We start from the raw sequence: 21713 nt of genomic DNA on the forward strand, positions 1-21713 counted from the left end.
TTTACGTTCTTTTTTTTTTATAGCGAGCCACACAAAAAAACGTTGTTACCTACGAAGACAGCCGTTAACCTTCAGCGTCTCGAGAGGCCACTAAGTCATTTTAATTATCTCAGCCGCTCACTGTGTTTTGACCTTTCGGATAAAACACTTTTGAAGTCCATTTTCAAATCCAATTAGTATTACACTCGTCCCCCTTTTTATGAATTCGCCACTTCGCTCGTCTGAGGGTCCTTGTGATCCAGCGCTCAGCTCCGTCTCTTTTTTTATTTCATGAATTCCTCTTTTTTTTACGAATCCACATTTCTTTTGACTGTTTGCAGCCCTTATAACTCAAGCTCGTGGCGGGAATGAGATTAGGCCGCCATCCATTTTACCGTCGCACACGGTATTTGATTGAGGCAGATGGGAGGGAGGGGAAGCGCAGGAGTGGGGGGGGTGGAAGGGGGGGGCAGATGATTAGCTTAAACTTCAGAATAGCCACATTCCTCTTTTTTCATCCCCCCTGCTCCTCTGCAACCACAGACTTCATTTATAAGAGACAGAGAAAAAAAATGTGAAAAGGAACAATTTGTGAAAGAGACAGACTTGAGCCCACAGAGGTAGGAGCAGATGTGTTAGAGGAGAAACAGACTAGTAATAGAATAAAAGAATAACGAGCTCACAAATAAATATACCAGATTTGAAAGTGAAAAATACAAATAAACATTTCAGATTTTATGATGGAATTAAATGTTTGTTGATTTACATTACGTTACAGGCATTTAGCAGACGCTCTTATCCAAAGCGACTTACACAACTTTTACATAGAATTTACACTGCATCCATTTATACAGCTGGATATATACTGAAGCAATTCAGGTTAAGTACCTTGCTCAAGGGCACAACGTCAGTGTCCTAACCCAGGAACAGGAATCGAACCTATGACCTTACGGTCACAAGCCCAGTCCCTTACCCACTGTGCAACACTGTGCCCAGTGTATAAGCACTTTTCTCCAGCATCCCTGTGCACGAATATCATCTACGCTGTGGCTCCACCCCTCTGCCCCGCCCCCTCCCCTCCCCCTTCCCACTGCCACTTAAATGACCAATCAAAATCATAGATATATCACACATACAGTTATTATACCACCCACTACAGGAGTAGTATTGGTATCGATCATTTTGGAGACCATAAATTACATACTGCACACTTTACATCAAAACTTTGCTTTTTTTAATGTATTTATAATTAATAATTTTACAGTCGGCGTACATCTTCATCTTGCGGCTTAATTCATAGTGTAAATGAAAGGGATCGTGTAGCCCTTAATGGAGGCCGCAGCGGAACAAGGAGCCGTTTTTTTTAACGAGCGGTTAGCACTCTGTGCTCCCGGCTCCGCCCCCATCCTCTCCTCCTCAAACAAAAGCAGTCGTTAGAAGCTATTATTTCATTTGTCTAATCAGTAGACTCCCACAGCATGACTCGGCACTTTGTCCTCGAAGAGCACTCCCACACACACGCTCACACACACACGCTCACACACACACACACACACACACACACACACATACACACACACACACACACGCTCACACACACACACACACACACACACACGCACACACACATACACACACGCACACGTAATCTCACACTTCATCAATTCATCATGAGCCATCACTTCACAATCATTTTTTTTATTTTATTTAATTTTTTTTTTACCAGGGTCCTGCTCTTGGGAAAACGTCTTGAAATATTTGGTGAAATTCTGGTGACAGCACTGGCCTGGAATAAATTCTCGTGTCTTTTTGGTATCTCTGTGTTCTCTGCTAAGACAGGAACTGGGAGTACTTTAAACTCTCATTAACCCACCTCACACACGTCACCAGGTTTGCACTGGTTCTAACCCTAATCCAACTTGGAAAGGGTTTGAAATGTGTTAGAAGGTAGACTGCAGTGATTCACTTTAATCTGCCCCTAGGGAGGACATGTTTAAAATAAGCATCATGCCAAGATATTTCTAATTGCCTGAGCCTGTATTCCAGAGCATGTACATCATACCCTTTAATATTTTACACTCCACATTTAAGTTTTATTACCAGCTGGAAAACAGAGCCATGCAGATGCACATATAACTGCACTATAAAACAGACTGGAAACCTGGTGAATTAGGAAGCAGCAAGCCAGAAAACTGCTGGTAATAGTGAATGGTAGCACAAAGCTTTTTTTTTTGTCCCCAGCAGAAGGCTGCAAAGATTGCAGGCAGTGGGGGTTTGCTCGCTCCATCCATATCTGTGATGAATATCATCACCATGGGGTCGAGAATCTCAGAACTTTTTTTTTTCCCCTCAAACCTCTTAAGTGCCTGGCGCATTAAGATTATTAAAATTGCATCTTCCTCCTCGTGCAAGGTTCTCATTTCTCCCTGGCGATTCGAGGGGCCGCTCCAGTTTGTTTTAATGTCTTAATGAAGTTCCACTCAATGGCGCAGTGCAGTTACCGCTCGACCGTCCCCTTTCTCTCTACAACAGTTACCGCACTGTGAGTCTACTAGCCTCCATAATAATTTTCTGAACATCAGTTAACCAATCGGGTAAAGCGTATTATGACCTACCCTGCGGTGGGAGCTGAGGCGGGAACATGTGCCCTGCAAACACAATCATCCTCTAACGTTTTTTTTTCCCCCAGAGCGCAGGATACAGGCTGATCGTCCAATCAGAGAGCAGAGAGCACGGCGCACGTACAAAAGCAAAAATCCTGATTGTGTGCACCCCAGTACTGCAAGAAAAGGCAGAATATTCAACTACCATCTGTGTGGATTCACAGCGCATACTCTTACCTTACAGTTGGGCGGCAGTGTAGTATAATGGCTAAGGAGTCGGTACTTAACCTGCATCGTTCCAGTATATATCCAGCTGTATAACTGGATACAATGTAAGTCGCTCTGGATAAGAGCGTCTGCTAAATGCCTGTAATGTAATGTCTTACCGGTGTGTTGGGTTGGTGGATGGAGTGTAGCACAGTGGGTAAGGAACTGGGAACTTGTAACCGAAAGGTCGCAGGTTCGATTCCCGGGTAGGACACTGCCATTGTACCCTTGAGCAAGGTACTTAACCAAAATTGCTTCAGTATATATCCAGCTGTATAAATGGATACAATGTAAAAATGCTATGTAAAAGTTGTGTAAGTCGCTCTGGATGAGAGCGTCTGCTAAATGCCTGTAATGTAATGTAATGTAATGTGTTGAACGGTAGGCACCATCTCTTTAGTACGCCACATACCAGATGACGTGCCTGTACGCCCGCGATGTAACGCTCAGGCTTCTGTCTTGCGAATTCACTAGAGGGTCCCCCTCCTCAGCTCAGGACCGACGCTCATCCGTTACCATTTATCTGCGGGACCTGATCCTCTTACCCGCATCCCTGTGTCAAAATGAACCCCGTTTATCCTGTACTATCTCCAATCTCCTAACAAACGGCCGCTATCTCCTGGCCCCTCTCGACAGGTGCCATTAAGCAGCCGTCTCTCCCGCCGTTGTCCCACCCCTCCCAGCGCGGGACGTCAATATTAAGGCGCGCCCGCGTGTGCGTGTCAGGCCCCAGCCGGCTGGGAACGTAACGGCAGAGCGCAGAACCACCGAGCGCCTGCTCTGGAGGACGGAGAGGCTGCTCACGGTTAGCATGATGAGGAGTCCCAAAAAAGTGCCTCCGGAGACTTCTTACCATCCATCCTCCCCCCCCCCCTTCCACCTCTGGTGATAGAACGATACATCCAGCCATCTTGATGTTGTTCCCTACCGCTTCACACCCCCCCAGCCCCCCCCCTCGCTTCACCACAACCACCCCGTCTCCCCCCCCCCCATGGTCCGACGGTGGCCTGTGGTCAGATCTTTGGGCCGTGAAATTGTCTGGTGCCCCGTCGAGCATGCAGCAGGGTGGTGGGCGGTGGTGGAGATACGGAGACGCAGGCCTTAGTCACGAACGCGCCTGTCGGGCCACCGCTGGCCTGCCGGTATATATGCTGCAGTTCAGCCACCGCGGCGGTGCGCCATGGGCCCGATCGTTCCAACAGCCGTTCAGCGGTCGGCAAACAGCCGATCCTCGGCTCTCAGCTGGCGGGCCGCTGTCGCGCCGGCGTGCGGTACTCTGGCAGGCCGATGGCTGTGCCGACGCCGGGCCGCCAGTGGGCCAGCGGGCTAGCAGGCGGGGAGCAGCAGAGGACATCAGGCCCCCGTTGGCCAGCGGATTGATGATGGAGTAGAAATGGCCCCCCGCTGCCCAACAGACCACCCAGGCCAGTGCCCCAGTCTGAGTGGCCATGAGCACAGAAACCTCCAGGAACAGCAGGATCACCTCCTTTCCGGAGCTCGGGGGTCAGCACAAACTGTCTATTACACGTACGTCCAATAAAGCACAGGCAGAACTCTCTAGCTTCCGAGACAACTTGCTTTGGTGGGGGGGGGGGGTCATGTCCGACTCTTCCACCAGGGAGGAAGTCTGTCCTCATTGGCGATGCGTGCTAAAAAAAAAAATCCCACCACACCCCCACCCCCACCCCCCCCGAAAAACAACGGGCGTGTCAAGCAGTATCACTCCTGACAGATCATCTCCTCTGGCTCAGATGTGGCCTCAGGTCAGCCCCAATGAAATTCATCCGTCCCTCACAGAGCAGATTTAGTCTGTGAAAGAATGTGAGGCTACCCCTTAAGAACCAATAAGTGTCATTAGCTCCTTTGGCTTGGGGGCTTGGGGGCTTGGGGGGGCGGGGCCCTGAGTTCAGGGAGCCAATGACGTCTTTCGCTGTGTGGACCAGCCAATGAGGAGCCATGATTGGAAACCCGCAGGACTCAGACCTAACGCGATTTAAAGGCTAGTGGGAAATGCTTCATTTCCCGATTCCAAAGGATGGAATTATTTTCTGTAATACACAGCGGCCGCTGAATAAATCGCACGGGCAAAAAATTCAGCCACAAAAGCCCTGTAAGTCACTGCATATATCGGTTTCTGCAAAGCATAGTCCACGATGCATAAAATGCTGCACCATACTGCTTCCTGGAACGTGTCCCCCCGTGTATGAACATCCATACTTCATAATTTATATATCCAGCAAATATGAATATGTCCAGGAACACTGCCAAGACATAGCAGGAAAAGCAATTGTTCGTTGTTGTGTTCAATTCATCGACATGACCTTTTGTCTCGTCTCCCTGTTGCTAGAAGCAGCTACCAATTAACCACAATCACCAACAGAGAAAAAAAAAACTCCCCCTAATTTGGAGAAATGTTGTTTACCCACGTCTGTGTTTGCTGTTCCTCAATGTTCCCCCGTAGCACTGAGTCTGCTTGGATGGTTTCACGCTTGAACCTGAAATGCTCGCGCACAGATCCTGAAAAGCCATAATCTAGGCCCACATGACTCATCCGTGCTTTCACGCAGCACTATTCAGGCAAAGGCTGCCGGTGGTGGGCAGACCGTCATCTAATGGCCGGTAATGGTGCTCCCTGGTGCTGAAACACGCCGCTGAAGCTTTATACCTGAATTACCAAAAGAAAAGGGCGGCTTTTGTGGTTTCTATTCGTTTTGAACGCAGCGTTACCGAGCGACCAAACTGCGGCACGCCCTGAATGCATTTTGTACAGGAATACAGGCCATGCCAGTCACAAATTTAACAGCCCCCCCCCCTTCCCCCCCCCCGCCCCCCCCCCCCCCCCCCCCGCATCCCTCCTACACTGAAAAAGAGCAAGGCCTACTCATCAGTTACCAGGAGGGGGGGGGGGGCAGAAATCAGCCAGCCGACCCTTTAATTTTAAGCAGGGGAGACGAATAATGAACAAATCACATTTCATTTGTGTAGCTGGAAGGTAACAAGGGGGGTGTGCGGGGGGTGGGGGGTGGGGGGTGGGGGGGGTGCAGAACAGAACAAACCCCGTTTGGGGCAGGGGACGTGGAGACAGCCTCGTACGTCTTTTTCATTTGATCGCCGAGCCGGGGCTCCCCCAGACAGCTTCATCAAAAGCCCGAGACCCTTCTGCACATGCTTTTTAAAAATGTATGTGTCTAACAGCACATTCGCAATAAAACGCCCGCATTAAAAACGATTAAATTAGGCTATTTCAGAGAGATTTGCTCAGTCAACAGCTTTCATTTTAGACCTTAACGATTAAAAAGCATCAGGTTTTGTCAGGCATGACGCGACGTATAAAAACGATAAGACGTATTTGCCGTTTTGGAGTTAAAAGATTGGTTTATTTTCCATCGACTGGCTGAAAACAAAGCAAGATTAGAAAATAAAACAAGATTAAAACGAGGAATTGCTATCGCGACCGCCACTTACCCCGTTACATCACTGTCGAGAGTAACGCAAGGACGTATCGGCAATTGCAAAGACAAATTGAACAACGGGGATGGTGGTATTAGGGACAAAAGCAATTGACTGCGCGCTGCATCTTCTTTCAATAAAAATGCGGATAAACTAATCCCATACTAACTATCCTCTAATGGAATTACTAGCTAACACATAAGCACTGATAGAATATTGGGGAAGATTTCAGTTAATGTTGTGGGTGAGGAGGCTCCCCTGGGAACACTAAAAGTCTTCATTGTCTGAAACAGTCAGTCACAGGGAAATAAAAACATCCCAGGCACAGTGTACGCTAACGCGACAGCAACATACCTTGACTGTCATCATTTAGTTATGCAAAATTATCAAAAGAGGACATGTGTCATTTAAATACATGTCATGGGAGTTCAGAAGGAAATGGCAGATCGGTGCTATACCACTGTTTAAATGGTAGAATTAATATCAATGACCAACCACAAAAATCCTTTTAACTAAAATAACAAAACAAAATAACATTCTAAGGCCATTCCTGTAGTGTTCTTTGCAACTTCAAGATAACAGCAGACATCTGGGAAATTGGGTACGCACGCATGTTTACCCTAACTTTCCTAAATGTTCTGAGAACGTTCAGAGATCAAAGATAGCTCAGCTGGGTAAAAACTTTTTTTTTTCTTTTCTTCACGCCTTAGTTTATGGACACGGCGTACAGCACCGCAAATTACCACGGCAACAAAAAAGCGGACTCTCAGACGCGGCCGGGGAAAAAAAAAAAAAACAACAACAGCGTGTGGCATTTCTCTGAGGGAGAACATCTCCCAATTTAAATAAAAGCACAGATCACAGATCGCACACTGCGGGGCAATCGCACGAGTCAGCGATTTTCACGGCTGGAGATCGGGAGGCGTGGCGGGAATGTTAACTCGGTGTAATGGCCGCCGCGGGACCTGGAAGTGCGCAGGAATCCGAGCTCCCGGGAGACACGGAGACACGCTCGTTTCAATCGACGGGACGAGTCCCCTGGAGGAGACGAGAGACGCACGAGTGGGGTGTAGGGGTACTGCGTATCGGGGGGGGGGAGGGGGGTGTACAGTGCGCTCCTGTCCGTGCCGACACGCTGGGGGGGGGTGTGTGTGTGTGTGTGTGTGTGTGTGTGTGTGTGTGCGGGGGGGGGGAGGGGGGTGTACAGTGTGCTCTTGTCCGTGCCGACACGCTGGAGAGGGTGTGTGTGTGTGTGGGGGGGGGGGGGAGGGGGGCGCGACGATGCGCTCCTACTCATGCCAACACGCTGGGGGGTGTGTGTGTGTGTGTGTGTGTGGGGGGTGGGGGGGTGTGTGTGTGTGTGTGTGTGAGGGGGGGGGGAACGGTGCGCTCCTGCTCATGCCGACACGCTGGGGGGGGGGTGTGTGTGGGGGGGACACGCTCCCGGCTCCCGTCTGACCGCGGCCGCGCGTGCGCTCACTTCCTGTCTTCTCAGAGCGAGTACTCGAGCGACACGGAGAGCGAGGACAACTTCCTGATGATGCCCCCGCGGGACCACCTGGGCCTCAGCGTCTTCTCCATGCTCTGCTGCTTCTGGCCCCTGGGCATCGCCGCCTTCTACCTGTCGCACGAGGTGAGAGCCAGCACGCTCCGCCGTCCTCCCTCTCTCCCTTTCTCTCTCTCTCTCTCTCTCTCCCTTTCTCTCTCTCCCCTACCTGTCGCACGAGGTGAGTCGGCACGTTCCGCCGTCCTCTCTCTCTCCCTTTCTCTCTCTCTCCTACCTGTCGCACGAGGTGAGAGCCGTCACATTCCATCCTCCTCCTCTCGGTTTCTTTCTCTCTCTCTACCTGTCGCACCAGGTGAGAGTCAGCACGCTCCATCTCCCCTCCCTCTCTATCTCTCCCTTTCTCTCTAGCATAGGGGCCAGCCAAATCTCTTGGCTGTGTACTGTATGTACCACTGCTATGTAAAGGCATTAGACACTGTAGTTTGTGAAATACTTTGTGAATTTTGGTGATTTTAATGAAGTGCTATGCACCATACATTGGGTCCAAACCATAGAGAGGTCTCTAGTATTTTAGTTGGTAGATGGCAGACATGTGCAGTATATCCAATATGCCCCCTTATCAAAAGCATTGCAATATGAATTTCGAATCCGCAGTTCATTTTTGTTTTTTATGACTGGGCCGGTATGAAACCTGAGACATATACCAAGCACAATACTACAGACAAAATTAGTATTTTTTTTAATCCATGGCTTTCACACCTGAGATCCCCCCGGGGACATATTCTCAGGTGGCACCATGAACATGTTGATTAGATTGCATTAGAGAATACACCCCATAAAAAACTGCGCACAGCAGAAGCACAATCAGCGCAATCAGAACTGACGGAACTGAAAAACTGCATACGCACATCGCCCAAAATAAGTGCTAGCGGTCACTGTTTCATTTCTCCCTGCTATCCACCAGCTGGGTCACAAGTTAACTGCAGGGGAAGGGTGCGCAAACAGCCAGGGCGAATCGCAGGTGCCTGAATGACCACAGGAGGCGCTACTGAGCTATACACTGGGGAGGATAATGATAATTAACCATGGTGCTGATGATCACTGCATCAAACGTATTCATACTTAAAAATGTTTCATTTAAAGTACCATGTGCAAGCCTGGGCCAAGACTAATGCTTAATTAAAATGAACAGTGTCTTTGGTTCGCCTTTGAATCTGAACTGTAAACTGTAAACGCACAAACAATTTAAATCTTGGTGAAGAATATATATGTCAATTTTGCGTGTGTACATGATGTTCTGATTGGCTGGTGTAGCTAAATGTCCAATGGGGAGACATATTGTTTGTGGGCTTGGAGCATTTGTGATGATGTAATCAGGCAGGAAAAAGAAGAAGGAAAAAAATGCAAAATCTCTTAAGTTTTGGGCTCTATTGTGCGGATGTGTGAAGTTGTTTGTGAATTCTGTCTGTTGACATGAGGTCAGAAGTTAATGTTTTGAAGGGCTGAGAGTCTGTGGTCATTGTGGTTATGTCTGTAGGAAACCCTGAAAAGTGCCAAACCCTCGGTTCTGTATAGGTATGGGGCATGCCGCCCCGCCAAGGCGTAACTTGCAGAATTCCACACACTCGACTGGATGTCACAGAGCGTACAGGCCGTCCTACCCACGAAGTGACTTCTATGGTGACTTTCCATGTTATTTGTTCACTGCTAGTAGTAATGCTGTATATCCATCTTAAATCTGAATGAGGTTGTTTTGCCTCTGACGCATCACAAACCCCCTGGCAGTGAAGTGTGATCAGCACATTCAATAAATTAGCACAGCGTTCTAAGCGATTAGTGCACAGTGTGAACAGCAGTAGAGAATAAGGGGGGGGGGGGGGGGGGAACAAAACTGTGTGAAATTCCCATGCTGGGAGAGCAACAACATAAGCCTGACTCTACAAAATCACATCTTGTTTAAAGGAGTGAGCTAATTCGTCATTGTTAAATAGAAACTTGAAAAATTCAAAAAATTCTTCAAAAATTCTAAAATTACTGGCCCTGAATAGCAACCGAAAGCAGATGAAATATTTGTAACTGATGTTCTGATACGGGACCTTGGTACAACAGAACGCTCGCCCATTATGTACACTGTCGAAATCAAAGGCCAATCGTCCGTTCTTAGTGTTGAACAGCTGCGTCAATTGAAAGGGATCCATTAAAGCCCTTTTCTAATTGACTCTATAACCTTTAATTATGCGATCAGACCACTGAGAGGGGTAAGTTCCACTGGCCTACATTTCAATTAATTTGGCTTTGAATATTTGCAGTTGGATCGTTGTTTTGATGTGGTAGCGTGTCGTCATGCCTCCTGGTTTGACTTGCCATAACTTCCTGACCCAGCCTGTGCTTACTGTATGAACTGGACTTAATGTGTTCATGACTATGACTAACTGTAACATAATGAGTATGGTACCTCATTGGACCTGTTTCTGGTAGTTGTTTCAGTGACCTTTGGTATGCACTTATTGTACGTCGCTTTGGATAAAAGCGTTTGCCAAACAAATGCAATGTGATGTAATATATTGTATGGCTTATACTGGCTGCTTTTCTGATAGCAGATACTGTACCGAGACCTAATGACCAGTGACCACTTACAAATATGCTGAACTGGCAGGGATATCAGTCTTTTCAGTACCTCATCTGAACCTGCAGTGACCGCACTGATCTTGCAGTGTCTCTCACCCCTTTTGGGGATAGGTGGCATTGGTGGGAACTTCGATGGTGAACGCTGCATTGTGATTGGCTGCATCGTCGGGCCTGATGTCATCCTGTTGAGTTGAGTAGAGCACCACGCTCTGTGACAACCGTGCAGCATGCCAGGAGCGTTTGGGAATCTCAGCAGCGTCAGAAGTGCAGACCTGAGCCTACAGAGCAGAGATCTGCAGCCCGTTATGACAGCGCTGACGAGTGCCACTGCCTGCAGTCATCGCTTTGCCGAGAAAGAGTCTCTCTCTCTACGGATTTTATGACTTTTTGATGCATTGACAACCCCAGCGCAACTCACTGCACTGAAAATTCATCATAATACCAACTTCGCAATGACATTTATATCTTAACTTCATCTTCATATTGGTACTCCTACATTTAAAAAAAGCCCGTCTGCTTGTCGCGTAGGAACACGGACGTGAACTGTAAGTTGCGGGAGCCGTCGTCGGACGCCGTTGGCAAAAACGTTTGATCAGACCTGGTCCTCCAGATCGCGGGTTACTGTACCACTGTGGCGTCTCTCGCTTCTGGAGGACAAAAGAAAGGGGTTCTCAAGAGAGAGAGAGAAAAACCAGCCCTCCACGTGGGTTAACTGGGCCTATAGGGCAGAGATTTGAGCACGCGTGTGGATTTGAGCACGCGTGTGGATTTGAGCACGCGTGTGGATTTGAGGGTGCGGCCTCCTTCCGTTTTCGGTGGGGCGGTGCTGCACCCGATTCTCCGCCTGCCCCCTCCGCCCGCGGTCCTGCAGCTCATCACGACTCCACACCTACACCCCGCTCGCTCTCCGTTTAAAAAACGCAGCCGCTTGGCAAGGCCCCGCGCAGCCCACGCCAGCTTCCCCCAGATCCCACTACAAAAGGCCTCCCAGGAAGGAAACAGATAAATAAGGCCCCCCCCCGCCCCACTGGCACTGCATCCTGTTTAAAAAGCGCCACGATATGCCAAGACGTCGAAGTCTCAGCCACGAGACTCTAAAGCGACAGTATTCTTAAAGATCCGTAACAATTTAACATAGGGGTCCCTTTCCCTGTGCTTCTACATGCATGGGTCAAACACAGGTCCGAGCAGAAGATCAGGGGCCGCAGTGTAGTATAGTGGGTAAGAAGCTGGTCTTGTAACCTAAAGGTCCCAGGTTTGATTCCCGAATAGGACACTGTCGTTGTACCCTTGAGCAAGGTACTCAACCCGCATTGCTTCCGTATACTTCCAGCTGTATAAATGGATGCAGTGTGAATGCCATGAAAATGTTGTGTAAGTCGCACTGGATAAGAGTGTCTGCTAAAATGCCCGTTAGTAAAGTTACACACCTCCGTTCATGGATGTGCTCTTCGGAATCGCACTGTGGGTATCTGAAAAAGGGGTCGCAGACAACAAAAAAAACAAAATGGTTGAGCAGGTGACATTTAAACCAAAGCAGATTGCTGAACACCCCCTGGAAGGGTTTTTTCCGTAGTATAAAAATATAACAGGAATAAAAACAGGAAGGCAGGAGAAAACACTATGCAAAGTTATTCATCCAAGTTAAAATATACTATGTCTGAGAATACTGCATGGTGAATTCTCAAAGGTTTTCAACTTGATTGATAGGTGATTCACAATATATAGTGACAGAAATTTCAGTGAATGACAAGGCTGTGGAAAGGTGTCTCAGCTGACATATTTTACGAGTTGGCAGTACGATCTCAGTGAGGAAGCTGGCACAAACAGGGCAATTCCAAAGACCGAGAAGCTTCCTGTGGTGAACTACAGTTTTGTTCTAATCCTGCACACACTGAAAATGTACTTTTATCTTTTTTCAATTAAAACTGTAATTACAGTTATTTGCTGAGCGAAGATGATGTGGAACCTAAAAACCTTCTCCTGGAAAAAAGCAAATGCTCCAGTGTTTCAAGATAGTAATCATGGAGGCAGTTTAAGGAGTGTTCAATTATGAACCTCTCTACACCCACAAATGGTTTTTTGGAATTCTTGAAAAAAAAAAAAAAAAAACTATAGCAACAAGCTCCAACAACAACTGAGAAGGAAAGCTAAGTTGCAACCACAACTGAGAAGGAAAGCTAGGCTGGCTCACTTTCCTCCTACAGGGAGCTTGTTCCCACAAGCCAATCAGAAACCTTGTCTCGTTAATAAAACCCACTGTTGTTCATTATCAGCAGGCTACCCGACAGATATTACGGTCCCTCTTGCGATCTCCAGTGTCAGCGAACATTGACCCAACCAAAGACGTAATTTATTTACCGGCTAAATTTCTCCATTTATAAGGCAGTTGGAGAAGAACCGTTTGTCAGGTTAACAACATTATTGACATGCAAGGCAGGCAATGTTGTTTCTGATGTATTTGGAATATCTCGTATAAATCACTGAAGCCGTCTGGACAGGGCCAAGGACATGCGCTACAGTTATAAATGAAGCTTCAAAACATTTTGGAAGGTCCTCCTTTGCTTTTGAAAGAAGCCAGTCTGACAGCCAGAGGAGAAATTTCTAGGTGTTTTTTTCGACTGAGGATTTTTGTCCTGTTGCGTAAAACTTGCACGCCGTATCTGCGCTACGGAGGATGCTGCATTTAGATCAGTCTTTCCGTGCTCTCTTGCCTTGACAGACAGCGACCAACTGCCACTCCTGGGTGATGCGGTACCACAGCATACCGCACTATCTGCATTATGAAGCATGTACCCACTCAAGATCAGATCACTGTTTCATGTATGTCCGTGGGGACGTTTGCGATGGCATTCTTCAGAAAGAGACACACACGCACACACATGCACGCACAGACGCGTGCGCATACACACACACACACACATACATGCACGCACGCATGTGCGCACACACACACACACATGCACACACACGCACGCACGGACGCATGCGCATACACACACACACACATACACACACCTAAGACAGTTAAAGGCAAATCTAACTCAGAAGAAATGCACTTAAAGCTTCCAGCCTGGTTCCTGCATATTAATAGTAACACGAAAGGCCATGCAGATTTTAATTGGTTCTTTTACTCTTTTTTTGTCCCATGCAGGACTCCAATTAATTTCCCCTTTGAGGCGGCATGCAGAAATCAATACGCAGTAAATGGAGGCGATAGGGTGTAAAAATTGCTTTACACATTATGAATCCACATTTCATGGTTAGAGTGCAGGTTCCCCCCTTACCCCCCTTACCCCCCCCCCTTTACCCCCACCCCTCGCTTAGAGACAGCAAACCTGTGATTGCCTGCCTGCCTGAGAGTATATCAGAAGGCGTATAAATGATAAATGGCAAATTCGTTTAAAAAAAAGGATGACAGCTGCAGGCCTTCTCACGGATGGCTGCAGATATTTCTTCTTTGCTGAGGGAGCGCCGAAATTCTCTCCTTTGCTTGTTCCCGTGCGGCTGACGGGGGGAGGGGCACTCGGTGGACCCCGTACGGCTGGTTTCGGAGGAGGGCGTCTGAGGACACCGCGATACAGCCGTCCTTTTGTGGTGGTTTCCCCTCCGTTCGACGGAGGCATTAAATGGACTGCATTTTTTTTTTTTATATAGCGCTTTTATCCAAAGCGCTTTACAATTGATGCCTCTCATTCGCCAGAGCAGTTAGGGGTTAGGTGTCTTGCTCAAGGACACTTCGACATGCCCAGGGCGGGGTTTGAACCGGCAACCCTCCGACTGCCAGACAATCGCTCTTACCTCCTGAGCTATGTCGCCCCATTAAATCCAACAGGTTCACTTTCAGTGTTTTCTGGTTGCCTGTAAATGTCTCATGTCAACCACGTCCCCCGAGGCATATTGCAGAGAGCGGAAGAGAGTTTGAATACTTATGCATTATGCATTCAGGCTCGGGTCTATGAGATTTATTTATTTATTTTTTTCCCCGGCTCAAACAAACGTAATGGATAAAAGTGTTTTGCGAGTTCGACAGGTGTCGTCTCAGGCCTCAGCCAGACTTCGCCTTCGGGGGGGGAATCCAGGAAGACCCAGACAGGAAGGAGAGGCCTGCTCGTCCGTCTCTGTGAGCCACCTGACCAGGAGCGAAGTGCTGGTAATGAGTCAGGTGACTGAGAGGGACAATAACCTGACCTGAGCGCACATTTGTTTGTCGAAATGAGAAATCCAAGGGCAGCAGCTGCGGATCTGCAGAGCTACCGGGCACCGCCGTGGCTGAGGATTACCAGAGCCAGGCCTGGATCTCAGCGGCTGGTACTGAGAACCTCTTCACGATTCTGCCTCAAAAAGCAAGCCACAGAATCACAGCATTTCGTCCCAGCCACTTCCCTTTTTATTTTAAACTACAGATGGGTGGCACACCCACAGTATCCACGTAGCCTATTCTCTAGCCGTGAATACAAAAGCCTTTTTTTTCTTTCTTTCTTTTTTTACGATGAAAGCCGGTCCCTGTGTTTTTCCATTTTATTTTTTCCGCCCCGGAGACTCCCGTAACCAGGGCAACAGGCAGCGCTTATACTTTCATTCCGTCTCCTCCTCTTCCCCACAGTTTTTCGCGCGGCTGCTGTGTTTTAACAGGTGCAATTCGGATAAAGTACCCCAAGCTCAAAAAACCGCGGTGGCCAGAGAGAGCGCACAGCTGCGGATGTAGTACGGTAATTTACGGTTTTCTCTATTAGCTTGTGCACGCGCTCGGTGTGCGCGTCGCGTGGAGAACGTCCGTCTTCTTTCCACGTCCGACGTGCTGCACATCTGGGCAGCAGTGTAGCATAATGGTTAAGGTGCTGGTCTTGTAACCTAAAGGTTGCAGGTCCGATTCCCGTGAAGGACACTGCCATTGGTACCCTCGAGCAAGGTACTTAAACATGCATCGCTTCAGTAATATGTCCAGCTGTATAAACGGATGCAATGTAAATGTTGTGTAAGTCGCTCTGGATAAGAGCGTCTGCTAAAAGCCTGTAATGTAACATCTTTATTCGTGGGCTCGGAGTTCCCATGATGCACCAGTGGTATCGTTATCCACAAACAACGTGACTCATTTACTCAACGCCCACAATAATGGGACCCACCTTCCTCAATGTACTCCACTGACGCACAGCGTTCATGTGCAGTAATGAGGGCATCGACAGCCGGTTTAAAGAGCGAGCTTGCATGTTAATCTTACTCTGTGCCCAGAGAGAGAGAGAAAACAGTTCCTGTCTCCACCACGCCTGAATGTCTTCAAATGCAATTTTGAATTGAGTATGGGGATATTATTATTGTAATCAGACAAAAGTATAGATTTACTTCTTGTCAGACCAGACAGAGCTAGATTTTTAGAGCAATTTTTCTTTTTGTTTTCTTAAAGTGCCTCAGGAATGCAGGATTAATTTAGGTATAAAAGCCCCTTGGAAAAATGTTAAACACATTTTATTGTGCGTTAATAACCAAAGTTTTAAAGGTATTTGTATATTTGATGCAATGATGATGTGTCTATCAAAAAGTTTTGCTGGCTTTTCGAATATATATTTATTGGATTAGTCCTGTGGCCTGAAATAAAGGGAGAAGAATGAAATGAATGAAATGTTTTGGTGAGCTATGGATTTTCTTTTTGCCTGAGAAAAGATCAAGTCACAGACAAAATGAGATATACTATTGAGGATATTGAGACTTCAAATCCAACTGTTGTTACAATTTGCATTTAGCAGACACTCTTATCCAGAGCAACTTACATTGTATAAAATTATACAGCTGGATATACACTGGTTAAGTACCTTGCTCAAGTGTTCTACCAGGGAATCGAACCTGCGACCTTTAGGTTACAAGACCAACTCCTCAGCCATTATACTACACTGTTGTCTAAGTGACAGCGTGTCTGTCCCCTACTCTGATTTCGTGTCCGCAAGCTTGGGAAGACGGCTGAATTAGCTGCACCGATTGGAAGGTCAACCCGCGCGAAATGGAATCGCACTTCCAATTTGTGAACTTACAGACATTTCTGACAAGAAAACGCATTAATATTACATTTCATTTCAGAAAACATTCTCCATAAGTATGTCTTTAAAATATAATTGAAAGCACATTTGACGTGTGCACGCACACACACGCACAGAGCCCTGCACACACACACGCACGCACAGCTCCCCTCAAAAGACTATTAATGCCGGCCTCTTTATATAAGGGCTGCACTTAACGCCTCCAGCTTCATTCCTGAATATTAATAGCACGTGCATTATCATGAATCTTGAACGTTGTACTTTGTCTCAATTCATTGCTGAATATTTAATATACAGAAGTCAATACTGGAAATGCTACTTGATGGGATCTAAATATTTTCTCAGTGGCTGCCATGGAAACGGTCACATGACGTGGCCTGCTAGCCATACTAAGAACATGGCTGCTGATTGGATACTGGAAGAGAGCTTGAACACCTCCACACCTCACAGAGAGAAGGATCAATGATTGCTGCCTCGAAACAAAGATGGATGCCTCAGGAACGGTAACCAACGTCTGCTGCGGTTGACAGGCTGAAGTTACAACCCCCCTACCCCAAGCCCATCGGTCCCAGCAGTCTGCTCTGTATGCTAATTTTTATATTATCAAGATGTATTGCAAAACCGCACAGAATATGGGCAAATATACAGTGAAATTTTTGCCAATATTTAGAAAGGGCATTGTGAAGCATATTTCTTAATGTGTTTTCCAAAAAACATATTCCCATATTTCCTATATATGCAGTATATTCTGGTTCTGTAAGGGTTTCTTATGCTTTCTGCCCCCCCCCGCCACATCACCCCCACCCCCCCCCAAAAAAAAAAGTGGTTTCTACAAAATCTCGAAAACCCGCAACAATCTGTTATCGCTAAGCCTGCATGCATGATCTGATTGCGCACACTCCAAACACACAACACTGCAAGCTCTTCAACACAGTGTCTTGGCAAGAAAGAGCAGGAGCGCAAGCCGCGATATATGCTGCCAAACAAGCACCTTCCCCGGGATGATGGACAACTCTCACAGAGGGGAGCCTCCCCACTTATTCACCACGGATGTGCTTTTTTTTTTCCCCTCGCAGATATCAACAGTGACCTATTTCACGATACAGCTGTGATTAATTATATTAGGGGAAAAAAAAAACCTGATAGCGTGCAGCCCACGCTGGAGTGTTTTGCTCTTGGAAGTGGCGTCAGCATGGGTTTCAGACAACAATTACTGCACACACATGCCATGAGTCCAATTAATCGATAATCGACAAGACCAGGTTAAAACCTAGGATATGGCTGGACCTAACACACGTGATCCGGCCGACCAATGGTGTAACTTCATCACTCACTCAGTCAGTCAGTCAGTCACAGATATTCGCGTTTGTAGAGCTGGCCCCGCTGTTGTTGGGCGGTCCAGCCAAAAATGGGTTTAGGTAGGTGACTTAAGTAAATGATTTATTCACAAATAAATGCAAGTTCTCGCCTGGGCGCCTGTAACAGAATCGCAGTGAAGGAAGGCTCAGCCACATGGGCAGTTGGCAGCATACAGGACTCTAGGCTGACATTTCTTTCAAGGGGCACATGTGCTCCAAAGTAGGGAAATTTAGGAGCGCACTAATGAATCCTAATTAATAGATTTAATTATTTTTTTGCTAAATTATTTTTTCCAGTTAGCAGCACACATCAATATTCAGGAGCAAATGCTCTGTAGAGCACTGCCATGCGTACCCAAGTACAGAAGCATCATCTCCAGAGAAAGACACAGTCGCCCCGCACTCTTCTTAAAAGACAAAATTCACCCAAAAACGGGGAGGAAAAAAAAAAAAAAAAGTGTATTTTCACGACCTGCAGTTGGTAATACGCACAACTGGAGCACGTTATGTGTAATTCCCTGGCTGCTTTGAAATGCTCCAAAAAGTTCCTCCTAATGGCCTAGTTGGGAAGAACATATTTACTATGAAAAGTGTTTGTACAGAGGCATGCAAAATGTGGGCACCCCTGGTCAAACAGCAAGCTTTGCTGAGACTCTTAAGTGAAAAATTGTTAAAACAACCTCTGCAGAGTACTACTGTAACTAAACGTGACATTTCCGCAAATTTTAATGTATAATTATTTCTTTGCTGAATTTAACACTTCGAAAAAAATAAAACTGTGAATGTGGCATGTGGCACGTACAAACATTTAACTTCTTCTAACTTTCTTTGACCAGCGGCGCCCAAACGTTTGTACACCACTGCACAACTGCGGCAACTTTTCTTTGTGTTTTTCAAAAACAATCACATATTACATGTGTGGCCAACTTGTCCTTATCAATCCAGCAAGTCGCCATAGCAATGTGATGTTCCCATTTCATTTAAACATGTTATAAAGTGCCACTTCAGCCTCCCTTAACATTGCTGGGGGCAGGGAATTCACCCACGTCTTTGGTCACAAGCGGCTCCACTGGCCAATCACAGACCTGAGGCCTACCTGCCCACACCAGCTGCATCAACTGCAAAGTCTGGCACAGAAGCAGTGGCATCTCAGCTGATGGACCACTGAGTGCAGGTCTTGTAACTGTGATGTTCACTTTTGTGATTGTGTGTTAAAAGACAGAGCTTTTATGGGCAACTATAAAAAAATGAGCTAAAAAAAATATAAGTGCCAGTTATTTCTATAAGGACTGCCAGTGGCAGTGTATGCCATCAACAAAAACACCCTCTGTGTGGGCTAGACAAGCTCCACAAAATCCCAGACTTTTTTCAGTTATTTATCCAGAGTTCGCTCTCCTTTCCTTCAGTCCTACTCATGCTTCCTGCAGATATCAGCGCTGACCTACTTCATTGCAATTTATTTCATAATCGTTCGTGTTCCAGGAGCAAGAGAGTTTGCCTGAACGTGAGACACCTATATGGGCCCTGTATGCTGCCCACAGCCCATGCAGTCTATGCTCAGGTGAATTTCAAAGGGTACAAGAAATTCACTGCTTGGTATTTTGTTTTCCTTGTAGCTAAATTTGATTCCCCCCCCCCCTTCAAAATTAGAATCTCTCTATTTTTTTCTGTACAGCTGTAGAACTGTCATGGCCCTATTGTTTAATTAGCCGTTTCTTGCGCATAATTAATTAGGCAGGCTTCAATTTAAGCAGTAATTATAATAGAGAAATCCTTTGCCTTTCCTCACAAAACAATTAGATTGTTAATCATGTTTGCATACTAAGCGTGTTTATTAATGATATAGCGGAAGGGGGGGGGGGGGTGGGAGGGGTTTAAATGAAATGACTTCCCATTTAAAATTCCGTTTTGTTATCACAGGTGGACATTTATTACAGCGGTGCACTGCACCGATGGCTACTGTAGAAGGTAAAATGTCATCGTGATGAAGCAGCTTATTTCACGGGTAGCGTATATATATCAGGGAAAATGAGCCAGACGCACATCGTCTGCAGCGGGCAGAAATCTCATCAGACACAATTGGAGCATTAAACATTATGATGAAATACCCCCCCACCCGTCCCCCACAACTCTTTCCCCCCCCCCCCTCCACCATCAGGCTGGCAGACATCCCCAACACTGGCGGTGTCCACTTGATCTATGGCAGGGACTCTGAACCGTGGTGCTGGAGGGGCCACGGGGGCCTACTTGTGTTTCATTGTTACTCAGCACTTGTCTCATAAAAAAAAAGCGGTTGATTGCACTTTTAACTGACGATGTCGTCGACGTGCGTCGGTTGTAGATCTTAAGGTGAAATAAAAAGAACCCCCCCCTCCAAGGACCAAAAAGTTGAGCATCATTCATCCATGGGGTTGTAGATTCAATTTCAAGCCCGGGTCTCGGGTTGGCTGATTGGAGCCAACGATTGGATTAAGTTCGGTTACTCCCAACGGCCAATCGGGTGGTCGAAAAGGAATCTTCAAAACCCTCAGAGCCAGTGAGGTCTCAGGGACCGGAAGTAGACACACAAACGGAGGATACTCTGAAGTACCCTTCGTCCCCGATTGCTTTGACACGATAATACAGTAAGCGAGGACCCATTCTGAAAGATAGCTTACAATGCTACTGGTGTGAAATAATGTGTTTTGTGATTCATTCGCTAAACATCACAACAACGCCTCTCAGAATTGCCTACAGACAGTAGTAGAGAAGTGTTCGATTTTCTTTTCTTTTTAAAAAAAAAAAAATGACGATTGGCTCGGCAAGTCAGTCACTGAGGAGACAATGTGGCCCTTTCTGCGGACTTACAACAGTCTCCCCAAATCACCATCTTTGTTAGGAATGGCATGCCCAACTGATCCCTTGAGTGTGCCTAACTCATGGTGACCGCACTACCCCCCCCCTTTCCCCGCCCCCCCCCCCCCCCACGACTGTACCCCCACCACCTCCTGAACCTGACCTCTGGACTACAGCTCCGAATAACGCCAGCTCAAAATATTCACCTGGGCCCTTTTTTCATTCGACATCACAGTCTTTTTTCCCCTGGCGCACTGTCGCCATGGCAGCGTACGGATGCGATTCGGACGACCGGATCGACGATGCGAAAAAAAAGGCCCGAGCGCGCAGACAAAAAAGGCGGAGGTCCGGCAGCCAGGGAGGTCCCCGGAAACAAGGGCCGCCTGTCAGCTTGGGCCCCAAATAATTGGGATTAACCGCGAGCCGCGAGACGTCAACACAGGAAGTCTCACATGACAGATCGCATCGCTGCACCTTGGAGTGAATTACTCCTCGGGCTGTGGGGGGGAAGGGGGGCGGGGGGGGCGAGGGGGGGGGTTAGCTTAGCCCTTTTTTAAATGGTCTTTCATAGCCATGGTAAAAACAGTGCAGCCTCCCCTACATTTCACTGCTGGCCTTGGTAATGGAACTCAGCAGCAGAGGCAGTGGAGCTGAACGACTACTTTTACTGTTTCTAATAAAAACAGGTCACATAAGAACACACAACGGGTAAGAATAGGTTGCATAAATACACACATTAACAGGGCACGTTAGTTTAATTACACCTTATAATACATCATAACTGTTTGTATCAACTTAGTTTTAGATGTAATGAATTTGAAAGCAAAATCATAGATTTTGTACTACAGTTTGGGAGAATAAATGAGTTTATTCACAGCACACTGCAGAGCACAAGCCCAACCGTTACGTTTTCGGTTGAAAGCAAATGCAAATTTCATTTGTTGCTACCACTGTTATCATCCAATGGTTTTTTTATTTTTGACATCTCTTATCAATGTTCGACAATTTCTCAACAGCTCCCTCAACAAAGACAGCGAAATTAAATGTGTGACTC

The 21713-nt window shown here is 46.9% G+C and overlaps 1 protein-coding gene across 1 annotated transcript in view; it reads left to right on the plus strand.

Annotated features, from left to right (window-relative positions):
- LOC118217621 (synapse differentiation-inducing gene protein 1) overlaps positions 1-21713 on the plus strand; it is a 39699-nt gene that overhangs the window by 9652 nt on the left and 8334 nt on the right. Inside the window, exon 3 of the mRNA XM_035399541.1 lies at positions 7795-7932. Within this exon, the coding sequence (XP_035255432.1) occupies positions 7795-7932 (138 nt within the window). The remainder of the gene's footprint in view (positions 1-7794; positions 7933-21713) is intronic.

This window comes from Anguilla anguilla, chromosome 18 (genome assembly GCF_013347855.1).
Source record: "Anguilla anguilla isolate fAngAng1 chromosome 18, fAngAng1.pri, whole genome shotgun sequence".
Taxonomy (NCBI): Eukaryota; Metazoa; Chordata; class Actinopteri; order Anguilliformes; family Anguillidae; genus Anguilla; species Anguilla anguilla.